Source organism: Delphinus delphis, chromosome 14 (genome assembly GCF_949987515.2).
Source record: "Delphinus delphis chromosome 14, mDelDel1.2, whole genome shotgun sequence".
Taxonomy (NCBI): domain Eukaryota; kingdom Metazoa; phylum Chordata; class Mammalia; order Artiodactyla; family Delphinidae; genus Delphinus; species Delphinus delphis.
The window spans coordinates 46,951,798-46,966,251 of record NC_082696.1 but is presented as its reverse complement, the minus strand read 5'-3'; the positions used below and the strand labels follow the sequence as shown (position 1 = coordinate 46,966,251).

The following is a 14,454-nucleotide window of genomic DNA, read 5'->3' as shown; positions in this document are numbered from 1 at the left end:
TTTTCACTTAACGACCTTTCTGCATTTGAAGAGTTGGCATTCCTCTTGTGAAGAAATCTCTTAAGATTTTTTGGTATTGTCTGAAATGGTAGCATAACTTTGTTTATATATTTTGTCAAATGGCTTAGTTCCTTAAAATCAGTCTGTAAAATATAAGGTCCAATTGAAATTGATCATGGGAATGGAAGAAGAATTAGAAACCAAGAGGCAAAGATAAGACAGAGGCATTACAAGCCTTCAAAATAAAACAAAATGAAATAAAAGAAGGCCATTTATTTTGTTGCTTATGGAAGATGGGAGAAATTAGTTAGGCCAGGCAAACTGTAAGAACTGATTGAAACTCTGGTGCCCACAGTGAATTGCAAGGTGTTCAGGTGGAGCCGCTGTGTCTTCTCTGGCTCCCTGAACGATGACAAGGCGCTGGGGCTACAGGGCAGGAGCTGAGAAGTAAGATGGCTATTTTCTTTTTTTCTTTAATGTTCTATCTTGGAACAAAGTAATTGCAGGAAGATAGGCAACTTCCCTGAGTGTGCATATAAATGTTTACACCCTAGCCCATCCCCAAACTTTTTTTTTTTTTTTTTGCTGTTACGCGGACCTCTCACTGTTGTGGCCTCTCCCGTTGTGGAGCACAGGCTCCGGACGCGCAAGCTCAGCGGCCATGACTCACGGACCCAGTTGCTCCACAGCATGCGGGATCTTCCTGGACCGGGGCACGAACCCGTGTCCCCTGCATCGGCAGGCGGACTCTCAACCACTGCACCACCAGGGAAGCCCCCGCAAAGTTTTATTAGAACTTCGTATGCCCCAGGAACTATGAAGGAATCACGTGATGACTGCCCCCTTCAGAAGCTCAAGTCCAGGTCAAAGATAAAACCATGATAGCTCTTATTCTGACCAGGTCATTGTAACGAACAGTAGTTTTGTCATAGCCCTCTATAGGCACTAGCAGGAGGGACATTTTTCCCCTTTAATTTATTTCAGTCTTCCATCTTACTGACTGTCTAACAGCAGCTGATGGGCTGGCTAATCCCTGTTGTCTTATATTTAAATAAACTAGATGACAAAGAGCATTTAATTGGTCAAATTATCAGAGGTGTACATTATTAGTTCAAGTGCATCCATGGGATTTTCTTTTCAAATGTCACTGGGATTAAAATAACAGGAAACCGGAGATGAAAGCATTAGAAAGGGGTAGACTTTGGCAGCTGCGGGTGCCTACACTGCTACAGAGGACATCCTGGATGTAATGGTTATTTAAGAAGATGGGGGAAGGGGAAAACAGAAACACCAGGACTAAACAAACACTACAAAGAGTTAGCAATGTTTAGTGTTTGCAACTTAATTCTGTCCCTAGAAAAATGTGAATTGTTAGGTTTAAAATAAATGGAAACGTTCTAATTTGCATCTTAACGTAATACATGAGTAAAATAATACCTTCAAGTACACACCTTGAAGACCACTTACAATCAAAATTATCTGCTTAATACAGACAATTATGCTAATTTTGAGGTAGGTAGGTATATTTAAGTATTCTTGCAGTTTATGCAAAAATATTCTTGCAGTTTGGGAAAGCCTCTTTGCCTCATGGGAACTTCTACTGTTATACTACTGTGTAATAGTATCACTCATGAAGGAAAACATGATCTTAAGGCATAAGTCTTTAAAAACGCCTCCTACGACTTCTACTGAAGTCACTTCTGGTAAATATTTCAATCCCCATCTTCACTAAGTTGTTAGTCCTTTTAGTGAAAATGGGCAATATGTAGCACGTACTTTTGCTAAAAGGCTTCTCATTCTCCTTCATAAATCTCTATCATGTTTCACTGTCTATTGGAAAATTCATTTCAGTTAAGGAAAAAAAAATTCTTTGGGGGCTTGATTACAGAGTTACAAAGGCCATAACGCCAAAGCTTTCATTTTTATTAGCTATTTGGTTTAAACCTTTTTTTTTTAAATTTTGATCTATAGACCTGACTATCTTAAGTTGTAAAATAGGCTATGAAACAACTGTTTTATTCTCCTGGTCTATGTGGAGTGAAGCCAAACATATGGCAAACTGTGCTATTACAGAGGAATTTGGATGGATGATTTCCTCCTCTGTGTATTATTTTCAAGCCCATCACCAATGGCTGTTAGCAGGAAACCAGCTGCCGAGGGTGGTGGGGCAGTTACTGCTAGGGGCACACGCACATTCAGACATACACCTTGGTGACCACTTACAGTCATACGCAGTTTATATGAGGTGTTTCACAGGAAAAGTGAAGGGTATAAAGAAAGCTTGATTAGCAGTTTGCTCCTAGGCAGCTCAAACATCCAGGAAGACTATTTTATCCCCACCCAAGATGCAAAGGCTCGATGCAATATTTGAGAAGCGATAGATGACCCCTACTTACCACACAGAGTCCAGAGCCATCCAAGCACTCGTTGGAATTACCATTACAGTCACAGGGCAAACATTCTCCCGACTGGGCAAAAAAGAATCCTGCGTCGCATTTCTGAAACAGACACAACAAAAGCATCTTCATGACCGAAAAGATCAATTTTGGCCTCATTTTCTGAGAGGAGTACGAGGAACTGATTGGTAAATGATCCAAATATTTCTTTACAGAACATACTAACATGAACTATTTATACTACCATTCAATGATGTATATCCAATTTTCTTTATGTATCTTTTCTGCCTCTTTTTTCACTCCTTTTTTGGGGGGGGGCGGGGAGGGCCTGGGGTCGGTGGCTCCTGCAGAGGTTGGCGGACCAGCCACGGCCCGGACACCACGAGAACAAATGGCGTCCAATTCTCGCGATGCGTAGCCGTTCGCGCAGCGAGATCTCGTCTCTTTCTCTCCTTCGCCGCGTGAACGCCTGTCATTTCTCAGCAGAACAGGAGCACCTTTAACACAGCCTGTCACCGTGAGGAAGTAAGATTTTAGGTAACAGTGAAGGAGAAATTTTCTAATGTTTTCTTCCAATCCGACACAAGACAAATCCAAACTATTTGGGTGAGGCACTACTGCATCATGCAGTATGAATAAAGACCTGTGGGTTCAGAAATTATTGCCTGTGGCAGAACAACTTAGAGATGTGTCTGTCATAAACTTGAGCTCTTAAAAAAATACGCTTTTCAGATCCTAAAATTTTAAAGGGAGGGGTAAGGAAGTTAATGAGTCCTTACACTTAGCAGGTCCTTCGTGGGCGCTCTTCCTATTTCATTTGTCCTCGTAACTGCGAGAAACACATTGTTTTCCTTCGTTCCCCTGGTGAGATAATTAAACCCAGAGGTGTGGGTTGTGGTGATGTTAACCGATCTTGCATTTGCTGAATTGCCCTGCCCAAATGTCTCTTGTGCTCAGGTTGAGAAACTTTGTGAGATTGTTCTTGGTTTATGCCATTGGGCTTATGGATATGTATTTTATGTTTCTTTGGAATGTTTCAATGCTGCAAGGCAGAAATGACATCATAGGCCTGGAAGTCCACTCCTTGTCTGTCAGACAGATTTACATCTAAAGAATTCCAGACAGATAAGAATCTGGGTGGTTTCCACAAACTTACAGAGGAGGAGGGTTCCCATCACACCCGCCATTGACTCGTAGTTTTGTACTGTCTTGGCTACCAGGAAACTTTTCATTGTATCTGGCTGAGGTCCCTCTGACTGTTATGCAAACCCATTTCCTCTTGCTTTTTTCTCTGTAGAGAAAGAATCACTAGACACCATGCACAGTATAAAAACCCCATAGTCCTAAAACTAAAATTTAACATATTCCATTTGGAGGAAGTTTGATAGAGCATAATGTCATTTGCCTATGAAGAAAAGGCAAAGAAATTCTGTCTTTCTAAGTGAAGACAAAATAAGGCTGAGAAGGGACCAATTTATAAATTATAATGGAAATTTTGTAGTTGATGGTAAGCCTTTTTCTCAGTTTCCACTAGGGCACAAAAGAGAGGGAAAGGTGCTAAAATTGCAGTAGGAAGCATTTAATTCACACCACCTAATTTCACATATTTCTAACTTCTGTTTCAAAATACAAGAAATACATGTTTTCACTGTGATGCAGTACACAGAAAAAGGAATTCGCAGAAACAAGAGTAAGAAAAAAGACTCACAAAACAGTAATTAATCTTACTATGTGTCATATACTTTAAAATTCTCTATTTTATTTTATTTTATCTTATTTTATTTTATTTTAAAATATATCCTGGTCCTAAGACATAACATTGGTTTGATGACCCATGAATGTGTTGCATCCTGCATTTTGACATTAGGAGGCTTTTAATTATAAAAGGAATGGATAACAGTAGTGAGGGCCTTAGTATTAGTTATCTCAGGACCCTCCATACCAGTGGTTTCTGAGTTCTCTAACTGACCAAGTTACAGACATCTGATTGGGGGAGTTTCTGATTCAATAGTTCTGATGGTGAAGCCAAAGAATCTACATTTTTTTTTTATAAAATAAATTGTGTATTTTAAAAATTATTTATTTTAATTAATTCTTCCCCCCAGCCTTATTGAGATATAATTGACGTATAACGTTGTATAAGTTTAAGGTGTACAGCATGCTGATTTGATATGCATATGTATTGCAAAATGATTACCACCATAGCATTAACTAACAACTCTATCATGTCACATAACTACCATTTCTTTTTTGTGGTGAGAACATGTAAGATTTACTCTCTTAGCAACTCTCAAGTGTATAATACAGTATTATTAACTATAATCAAGGTGCTGTATATTAGATAACCAGAATTTGTTAACCTTTTAACTGGAAGTTTGTACCCTTTGACCAACCTCTCCCTGTTTCCCTGTCTCCCCTCCCAGCCCCTGTAACCACCCTTCTGGTCTCTGTTTCTATGAGTTCCAAGGAGTGGGGCAGAGATGGGAGGTGTATTTGGAAGAGAAAAGCACACTGGTAGTAGCAGGGAGTCTGATAGAGATGCCTGGAAACGGTACATGAAAAGACCCACTTGTACCATCAACTATAGTAAGGACCTTCTTCTGGCCCAAGGAATCAAATTTCTGAAAGGGTGTTTTTAAATTGATAGTAGTGCAAGTCTTTTAGGCATTCTCGCAGCTCATTCTTCTGACGAAGACAAAGAAAATTAAGATTTGCCCTGAATAAATGCATCATTGTGAATATGACAGTGGCTAATCTCTTATTAGCCTGAGGCCCTGACTAAATTAAGAGACTCATTTTTAAAAAACAAAAATAAAATTATCACAACATAGGAAAAAAAACCACAAAAAAATTGAAAGGTTTTGTATTTTAGAAGAGTTTTACGTTTACTGAAAAATTTTGAGGGATCTGTATTTTTAAAAAGCCCCATGAAGATTTCAGTGTGAGACTAGGTTTGGAAGGATTGCTTCAAAGCACCTGTCACAGTACCTTGTACATGTTCATTGCTCAATGAACTTGTGATTGTGATTTGAATGGTTTGGACCAGGACAGGACATCAGAGGTATATGTGCTGTTGGAAACCAGTGGTTTATCCTGCTAATCTACTCACCGCTCTCTGCTGGGGCTGGACTGGGTCTCCAGCGTTTCTCAACACAGTTCAGGCAGCCACTGCCTTGACTAGACTGTGTACAAGATGAAATCTTTGTTATGCCAAGTTTAGGAGGAGACTTCACTCTGAGAATCTGTCATTATCCACTTATCCACACACCAGATGAAGGTTCTGACCTTGTGTGAAGGATGATTTGGCTCAGGTCTCATACTGTGGGAGATGGGAAGAGAAGGGAGGCAGGGACAGGGTTGTGTGGAATAGTCACTTGGCCCCCTGCCAAGAGGGCAAGGAGGGTTGGAAGCCTGGCCAACTCCTTTCTTGCTGAGTTTTGTACACTTGAAAGGATTGTATTTTCTAACTCATCTATCCAGAGAGGAGGCACCATTTTAAAATTCACATAAAAGCACCATATGGAATAATGGAAGCCCTGGGTATGGGGAGCTTCTGATGTCATTCCTAGAGCCCATGCATTGGATACCTTGGACCCTGTGTTGTAGAACTTTAGAGGATTCCTTGAAATGGTAAATTGTTAAGTGGTTCAAAAGAAGCTTGAGTATCCTCAGGAAGAGCTGTTTAAGGTTTTTTCTTTTATGTAAAAACATTTCATCATTTTTTCCCCAGAAAGTTCTGTTAAGTTTTACTGGATCTCTTCTTGAAATTCTATGGGAACTGGCAAAGTTGACCTTTGTCATAATAGTAAAAGGTAGATATTCTCAAGGATGAAAGTGTGGCTATTTTTTAGTTTTGCTCTTGGTTAATCTTTTCTCTAAGTAATTCTAAGACCTGTGCTATTTAGAGGCCTGTGAAAGCTGAATAGTCTTCTCACAAGGAGAATAATATCTGTGTGCTTTCCTTGGAAATAGTCTCCAGAATTTACTAAACAAAGATGTGTTTATGTATTATATATGTGTGTGTGTAAGCAAGAGAAGTCTTACAGTCAATTTTTAGATGCCACCCTGAACCCTCTTGCCCACATAAGATTGACCTACAGCAGACAACTGTATAAACACGTGGGTGGGTGATTTAGAGAGCACTCAGGGAGATTTGTATCTTCTGAGATGGTGCCACAACCTTTAAAAAATGGATAATAATAACAAGGATAATAATGACAATAATGATGATGATGATAACTATAATATGGTTACCATTTACTGAGAGCCTGTGTACCAAGTATTGTGATAAGTACTTTATCCATGTTATGGTATTTGCTCTTCACAGCAACTCTGTGAATTAGATATAAGTACCTGCATTTTAGAAATGAACAAACTGAGAGTCAGAGAAGATTAGAAATGTATCCAATGTCACATAGGTTTACAAGAGGTTCAGACTGCTCCAAATCTTCTTGTTTCTCTACTATACCATGCTGCCCCTCGTAAGTAAATAAATAAATAAAATTCAAAATTTTATTTAATTTACATTTTAATTAATTGAACATAAATATTTATCATGCTAAGTCACTGCGTTGGTCATGTTGTATAGGTCTTGCATTTTTACCCCACCATAGCTCTATGAGGTAAGTTCTGTTACCTTCGTTTTGCAGATGTGGTCTGTGTGGCTTACAGGAATTGTTATTCAGGCCAAGTAACACAGATAAGAAATGGTGGACTCAGAAATTAGATTCTTTGTTTGACTCCCACATTTGAGCTCTTAACCTGCTGATGTACCATTAATATATGTTAACCAAACCCTTCTTGTTGGGCACTTAGGTTATTTCCAATTTTTTGCTGTTATAAACAATCCACAGCAGGCTGAAATGAATAAAAAATGTAAAATCTCTCCTTTAAGCCCCAGAAAAAATTCTTTAAAAATATATACAATCATTAATATATAAAAACCATTGAATGGGAATATTTACTTTTTAAACAACTTATTTCAGCCACATTGTCATTTTGCTTTCCACTAAATCACTTGTAGACTTTTTACAGCTCTCCATTCTTAAGCCACTCTGTTACTACAGCTTGCCTCCTGCTCTGACACTGAGATTGGATTAATCAATAATATTTACTTCTGCCTTTGAAGAATAAGAGTTAAAATTGCCATTTGCTTACTTTGTTATGATTAGTGTGATGTCTGGCTTAGAGTAAAAATCAGTATATGTTTACTTGACTGATTTTATATTTATAGAAATCAGAACTAGATAGAACTTAGGAGGAAATTAGTGTGGTGTATCCATGTGCCACTTATATTTAGAGGAACTGGAAATGACAGTGTATATATATGTTGATATCCTTGAAGAAGGCGTTATTTCCAGAGGTTCATCGTATAATCACAATGTTAATTATTTCACTAGATGTAATTGTAATTAAGATTGTTTCTTAACAAAAAGGATAGCATTTATACAGCTGATTGATCATTTTTGTCCTCATTCAAAGAAGTCTCCTTGAAAACACTAGACTTAAACCAACAATACTGTCATCATACAGAACATATTTTGAATTTTCTTAAAAATTCTTAAATTGTGTTCTTTTGAAGTATAGTCCAGTCTGCATCCTTTGGGTGTGGCAAACTTCTAAAAATCTCTTGGAGTTATCAAATAAAGTGAATACCAAGCAAAGTAATATTAAGTTAAAAACTCATAAAAATCTCACTGTGTTTTCCAAATATTGTCACAGAGGAGCCAGTTAATTGGCCACAAGCCATTACTTTCGCATAGATAGTGAATGTCTAAGACCTTCAGAATTTCTGTTGAAAAGCCCAATTGACTAAACAATTTAAATGCTCTAATAGCATTCTTTAGGAATTTGAGGTCTCCAATCACCCATTAAAATAAACTAACAATAGCAAAAATTGACCAGATTTAGGAGGGGCCTGAAGTTGTCATCTGAAGGTGTGAGACACATCTTGAGATCTCTGAGTAGGTACTTGATGTCCCAGAGAGAAACAGACTCTAATCTCCAGTTCCAACAAAAATAATGAATTAATTATAATAAAATTCATTATAGAGAGCACACGCCACAGCCCTGTGCCTATTCTAATAGGATTTGACCTAAAATTGGAATAGATATTTGCATTGTGTCTTCAACCAAGGATCTACAAACATTTTACAAATATTGACTCATCTTGCTTTCTGAATTAGACTTGTAAAATTTTGATTCATCAACTTTTGCTTTAATTTACTAAGGCTTAATGTGGAAAGCTTTAAAAAAAAAATCTCTCTGAATTCATTCATTTGTATCCAGAGTCATTGCTACCTTCCAAATTAGTATTCTTCAAATTTAACAGCCCACATTCAATTATCTTTCTGCTTAGGTTTTTGTATGGGTATAATCAATCAATTGTTTCCAGGCAACAATGATTTCAGCTCTAGTTTTAGTTTTAGTGAATTCCATTTTTTGTTTTAGTGTATTAGTCACCTTAAAATTTAGTCACCTTAAGATTGAATGTTATGCTCACTTAGGAGCTAAAGCTTTGTGCCTTTACTCAGAGTCTCTGGATCTTCAACAATGCTGACTTCCATCTGCTTAAAACTTGTGCAGAATTAAGAATCCGATAGTATTCAGGGACCTTCTAATAGGAACCAATTGTTCAATTTAATCTATTTAAAAATATCAATTTAGCCTTTGCTGAGGAGGAGTGACTTCTAAGAACATATGAATTTATTACACGGGTAGGTATTTCAAAGGCTATTTTTTTCTGTGTCTATAAAAATAAAAGATAAACTATCTGACATGGAAAGCAGTCCCGAATTAAGCTATTGATAACTTTGCCTCTGTATTTTTTCTGGTAGGACTTAACATGTTTTGATTGTTCATATACAAAACTATAATGGAAGTGCCAAAATAAGTTAAAACGCATTATGCAGTGGGTTACAGTTAGCAAGTTGCTTCTTGATTGACTTCACTTGAATATAGAGAGAATTACCCATGTACCCTCCCTTGTGTCTCTTTAAGCTCTTGTTTGCGTAATTGAAATTCCCCACATTTCAATAGGCGAAGTTAATTTTTAGATTTTGACAGTGATTTCACCATAGCTTGATTAGGAAAGTGGTTTCAACATTCCTCAGGGGTTTATCCAGTTCAGAGATATTTTTTCTTAGGATTGGCATAAATAAAGCTGGGGTATCAGCTGAACACAAACTATGGTACTGGTTTCTCCTAGTTGGCTCTTAGAGCTACCTTTGTGCTTATTGCTTGGGAACTTTATCTGCCATTCCGTGGCAAACTTGCAAAACACTCCAGCCCTCAATTTAATCACCAAATGAATTAGAGACAATGATTTAGGTCCCGAGGAATTCTGAGGAGCACAGCACTGCTATCTTGTCCACAGTTAAGCCAGGTCCTTTAATTTTGTAGAGTGGAGAGATAGTTATCATGGCATTTACATTTATGTGGCTATTCCTCAGCACTCTTTATGGGTCTTTTGGGTATTCTCTTGGGCGTGGAAACCAGCGCTCCACTCAAAGGTCTCAGATAACTGTTCTCAAGCCCTGCACTTGATCAAATGCTTATTTGGACTTTTAGATACCAACAGACTCAGGCTGTGATGAAGTACTTACCATACTTGCTAATAAATAGCTCTCTTTAGTTGTAAAACTAAAAGGATCAAACAAGAAAAGTTTAGAGCCCTAAAGCCATAAAGATTTTCCTTTTGAAGTGTTGGATTGGAGGATGATTATGTTCATTAATACTGATGAAAATTTCTTTAATTTTCTCCTTGAAAAGTTATTTAAAACACTTTATAAGTTGCTCGTTTATAGTGGTGATTGCCACTTATAAAACATAATGGGGCTTTAGCAGTGCCTTTTTTCCTTTGATTTTTCTTAAAAAAAGAAATCTGCTAACATCTGGCTTTCTGCTCCGGGTCCTCCTCACATTGCCTCATGTAACTGGCTTGTGCTTTTCACTCCTCGCCTTCCAGGCTATGGTTACACAACATAGCCTCTGCAAGATTTTTTTTTTATATCTGAAAACTGACTCAGTTTTATTTAATTTACTGGGGCAAATGCCATGGACACATTTCCAAGAAAGGAAGAGATGCGGACCACAAGGGCTAGCCTTAAGAGCAAGGAGAGAGGAATGACTTCAGAGTTACAAGGTTTAGGGGATTTTGATATGACTCCTTAACCGCTTAGTAGGAATCAGTGTTGTGAGATGACAGGCATCTCTGTCCTCTTCAACTGGTTTTTGTGAATAATAACCGCGAATATTTATTGACAGACACCAGGCACTGAGCTAAGTGCTCCTTATAGATATTCTGATTTGATCATTACCATTTAATAGCCCACAGGATTGCAAATGTGTGCCTAAATTACCGTTACTTTTTATAAGAAATTGGGAAGTTTAATTGTCTATAAACTGACTATGGCTTCTGTTCAGTATGCCCAGGGAAGGCAGCAGTGCTTCCTGAGGCGAGTTCTCTGGTTGGGGTATTCTGTCAGTTTCCATTGCTAGTAGATGTACCTGTTTCTGTCTTGAGGTGCCCTGTGTACTTCATTGCTACCTTCACACTGGACCATTCAGGATGCAAAGCAAAATGTGACTGGCAGTACCTGTCATTCTTTATGCTCTTCCTTGTGCGTCTATGCATCACTGAAGACATGCTATGGTGAATTAGTAGGAAAGGAGAAATGCATCCCAAATCTCTACTCTACCCATTTATTCTCAGGAGATAATCTTCCCTCTTTTGATGAGAAAATGGAGGTCATTGGGTAGAAAATCTCATACTACCTATCTCTCTTCTCTTTCTCAAAATTTGTCTTTATCTTGACTCATCCTGATGTCCTCTGCCCACCTCAGAGGAGGTAGTGCTTCTCTTGTTGTTAGGAAAGACTAGCCCTCTATCCGTGCTCTGGGGCTTACACACCTGTGGCCAGCAGGCTCTGTCCCATCACCTAGCCTCCCTCCCTCACATGCCACCCACCTCTTTGCACCCACAGGGATGAGGAGAAGCAGAGTACAGTTAAGTGCTGGGTCTTGTGTTGGATAAGCTCTGACTTCTTCCCCCAGGTTCAGATTCTAAGAACACCTTCCTTCAGCTCTGCCTCTTTTTCATTTTCCTCCATTCTTGCCCAGCCAGGCTTGGTGAGTGAGAACTCAATCACACTGGCTCCACTTCCTTCATGCCAACCTATGCCTCTATCCATCATCCAGTTTCTGTCTCCATGGTGCCACTGAAACTGCCCTGACAAAGCTGTCGGGTGATGTCTTTGTGGCTTTGCTTTTCCAGTGTTACTTGTTCTTATTCCAGTACTTAATATTTTTGAAATTCCCTCCTTGAAATTCTCTCTTCTCTCTGCAGGACAACTCCCACTTTAGGTTTTTCTCCTGCCTCTCTTTCTCAGTATCTGTGGGGGGAGCATTTGGGAGGAAGGAAGGTAGGTTGTTCCTCTTCCTCTGCTGCCCCTGTGTTGTAGGTGTACCCCAAGATAACCTCTGTATCCCTCTTTTTTATCAACACACTCTTGCTGGGTGAGGTCAACCTCTGCCACAGTTTCAGCCTCCATTTATATTCTGGTAACTCCCCAAACGCTGTACATAACCCGGATCTCACTCTTTTAGTCCACACTCTTGTTTCCAAGTACTTGTTAGACAAGTCCTTCTCCAGCTCTATAGGCACATGGAGTTAAATGTATCCCACACTGACCTTATAATATTCTCTCCCCAATCTATTTTTTTCTTTATATCTCAGTTAATTATAAAGATTATGGAACATAAAGGGAAAAAGTAATGGATTAATGCTTTTAAATCACATGAATGTATTTTGCATTAATGTAGTTTTTGGAAATGCTTCCAAAAGAGTGAACTCTGCAAGGATCAGAGAATGGTTTGCATATAGAATGACAAAGTTTAAGAACTCACGTTTTATCTCTTCCTTTTTACAAGCACTTTGCTATCATTGTTTATTTCAAATCTATGGTTTAAATGGAGGTAAATGAAGTATCACAGAGGTTAGAGTCTCAAGTTAGAAACGACCGTACACAATTCTGATCTGTTATAAATTTACTCTCTAAATGAATATCTCTATCTACGTGGACAATAGGACTGGATGTTCTCCAAATTAACTTCTGTGTGGAATACCATGTTTATCAAGGTTAAGTAACTGGAATGTGCTAAGTTGAAGCTTACGTATTTGTTATATTATTAAAACTCAACAGTTACCACAGCGACTGCTTAGAACTTAGACAACAAAAGATTTCTCAGGGAGGAGAATTTTGTCATGGACATTATTTAGAATTGCTGGCACACGGTGCTAATAAAAAGCAGACTGTGGTTTAGTAAGTTTTATTATTGTTTTAAAATTCTCTGTACACAATGCACCCCTTATTGCCTCCACCTGAGTAAGACTGATCCCACCTCCTATCACCCTTTGTATACTGTTGCCTCATAGAGTTTGCACTCTTTCTCTGAGATATTTACCAAGATGACTCTTCCTCCTTGTTCCTAATACCACTGTTTAGGTCAGAATCTTGGCGCTTCTCTCCTGGATTATCATAATTACGTTTACTCTACTCTCTTGGTCACCAGGCTTTCTCCCTTCCAGTCCATTCTTTATTACCAGAATTAATTTTTAAAGACCTTATCATACTGCTTTTCTGCTTCAAACCTCCCAGTGGCTCTTCATTCATTGCATACATGAGTAAGTAAAATTCCTTAGCATGACATACAAGCCTCCTATTTCACAGTAAAATCCTAACTATCTCTTCAGGTTCAACCTCAGCTCCCTCTGCTCTAATTAAACTACATGTTTCCCTCCTCCCCCAACATACCATTCTCTTGACCAACTTGACTTTGCATGTACTGCACAAAGGGTCTTGGGGTGCCTTTCTCCTCACCATCACCTATGAATCCTTTCCTCGGTCTCAGACTCAGTTGCTCTTCCTCTGCGTTCACGTGGCACTCTGCACACACCTCATTAGAGCACATGGAACATGCTATTGCAAGTTTTAATCTACACTCTAGCCTCCCTGAAATCACTGTGAGCTCCTTGAGAACAGGGAGTGTCTTATTCATCTTTGTATCCTTATCACCTATCAGAGTGATTAACAAATAGCAAGTAGATACTGAAAATGTTAGTTGAAAAAATGGATTTGAACCTGGAAAGAACGAACCAAGAGAGGGAAAATCATGTAAAAACTTTGGAGAGAAATTTGGCAAATCTCACAAGTGAAGATCTCCAATCATGAATGATCTTTAAAAAATAATATTAAGGAAAAAAGCAAGCTGCAGTATAGAAACAGTATGATATTTATATTGTATTTTAAAACATGCAAAATAATTTTGTGTTATACACTGTGTAGGGCTGCATGCATATAAAGAAAAGTAAAAGAAATAAATGGGAACCTAAGAAATCAGGCCTTTTAAGGGTAAAGCAGAGGAATGAGATTGAGGATATATGGGCTTAACTATATTGGCAACATTTTATTTCTTAAGATACATGGAGGGGATACAAATACTCATGAGAAAGAAAAAGAAAGAAAGAGAGAAAAAAAGAAAGAAAGAAAAAGAAAAAGAAAGGAAGAGAAAGAGGAAGAAAGGGAAGGGAGAAAGAGAGAGAGAAAGAGAAAGAAAGAAAGAAAAGAAAGAAAAAAAGAAAGAGAAAGAAAGAAAGAAAGAAAAAATGAAAGAAAGGGAGGAAGGAAGGAGGGGAGGGGAGGGAGGAAGGAAGGAAAGAAAGAAAGACAAAAGATCCCACGTAGGTTGGCTGGCTATTGGATTTCCATGTCTAGACCTGGTAAGGTCTCTAAAACATCATCTCTAGGAAGTGACTAATGTGGTCATAACAATAGATTCAGCTGCTTGTGTATAATTTCCCTAACTTCCTTGTTATTCATTTTATGTACCAGTATCATTCCACACAGTTAAAAAAAATAAGCAGAGGAACATTCCTTACTTAATTTGTTCTTCCTTTGTTTTTCATCGTACAGCTAGTAGCTACCTCATCCCACGTGGAAGCCTTTCACGTGTCTGTATACGTGTCTCAGTTAAAACATACATCAGCTTTTAGGTTCTT

General features: G+C 38.3%; 1 protein-coding gene across 1 annotated transcript in view; it reads right to left on the bottom strand.

Annotated features, from left to right (window-relative positions):
* LAMA4 (laminin subunit alpha 4) overlaps nt 1–14,454 on the bottom strand; it is a 150,729-nt gene that overhangs the window by 108,301 nt on the left and 27,974 nt on the right. Inside the window, exon 3 of the mRNA XM_060030432.1 lies at nt 2,397–2,498. Within this exon, the coding sequence (XP_059886415.1) occupies nt 2,397–2,498 (102 nt within the window). The remainder of the gene's footprint in view (nt 1–2,396; nt 2,499–14,454) is intronic.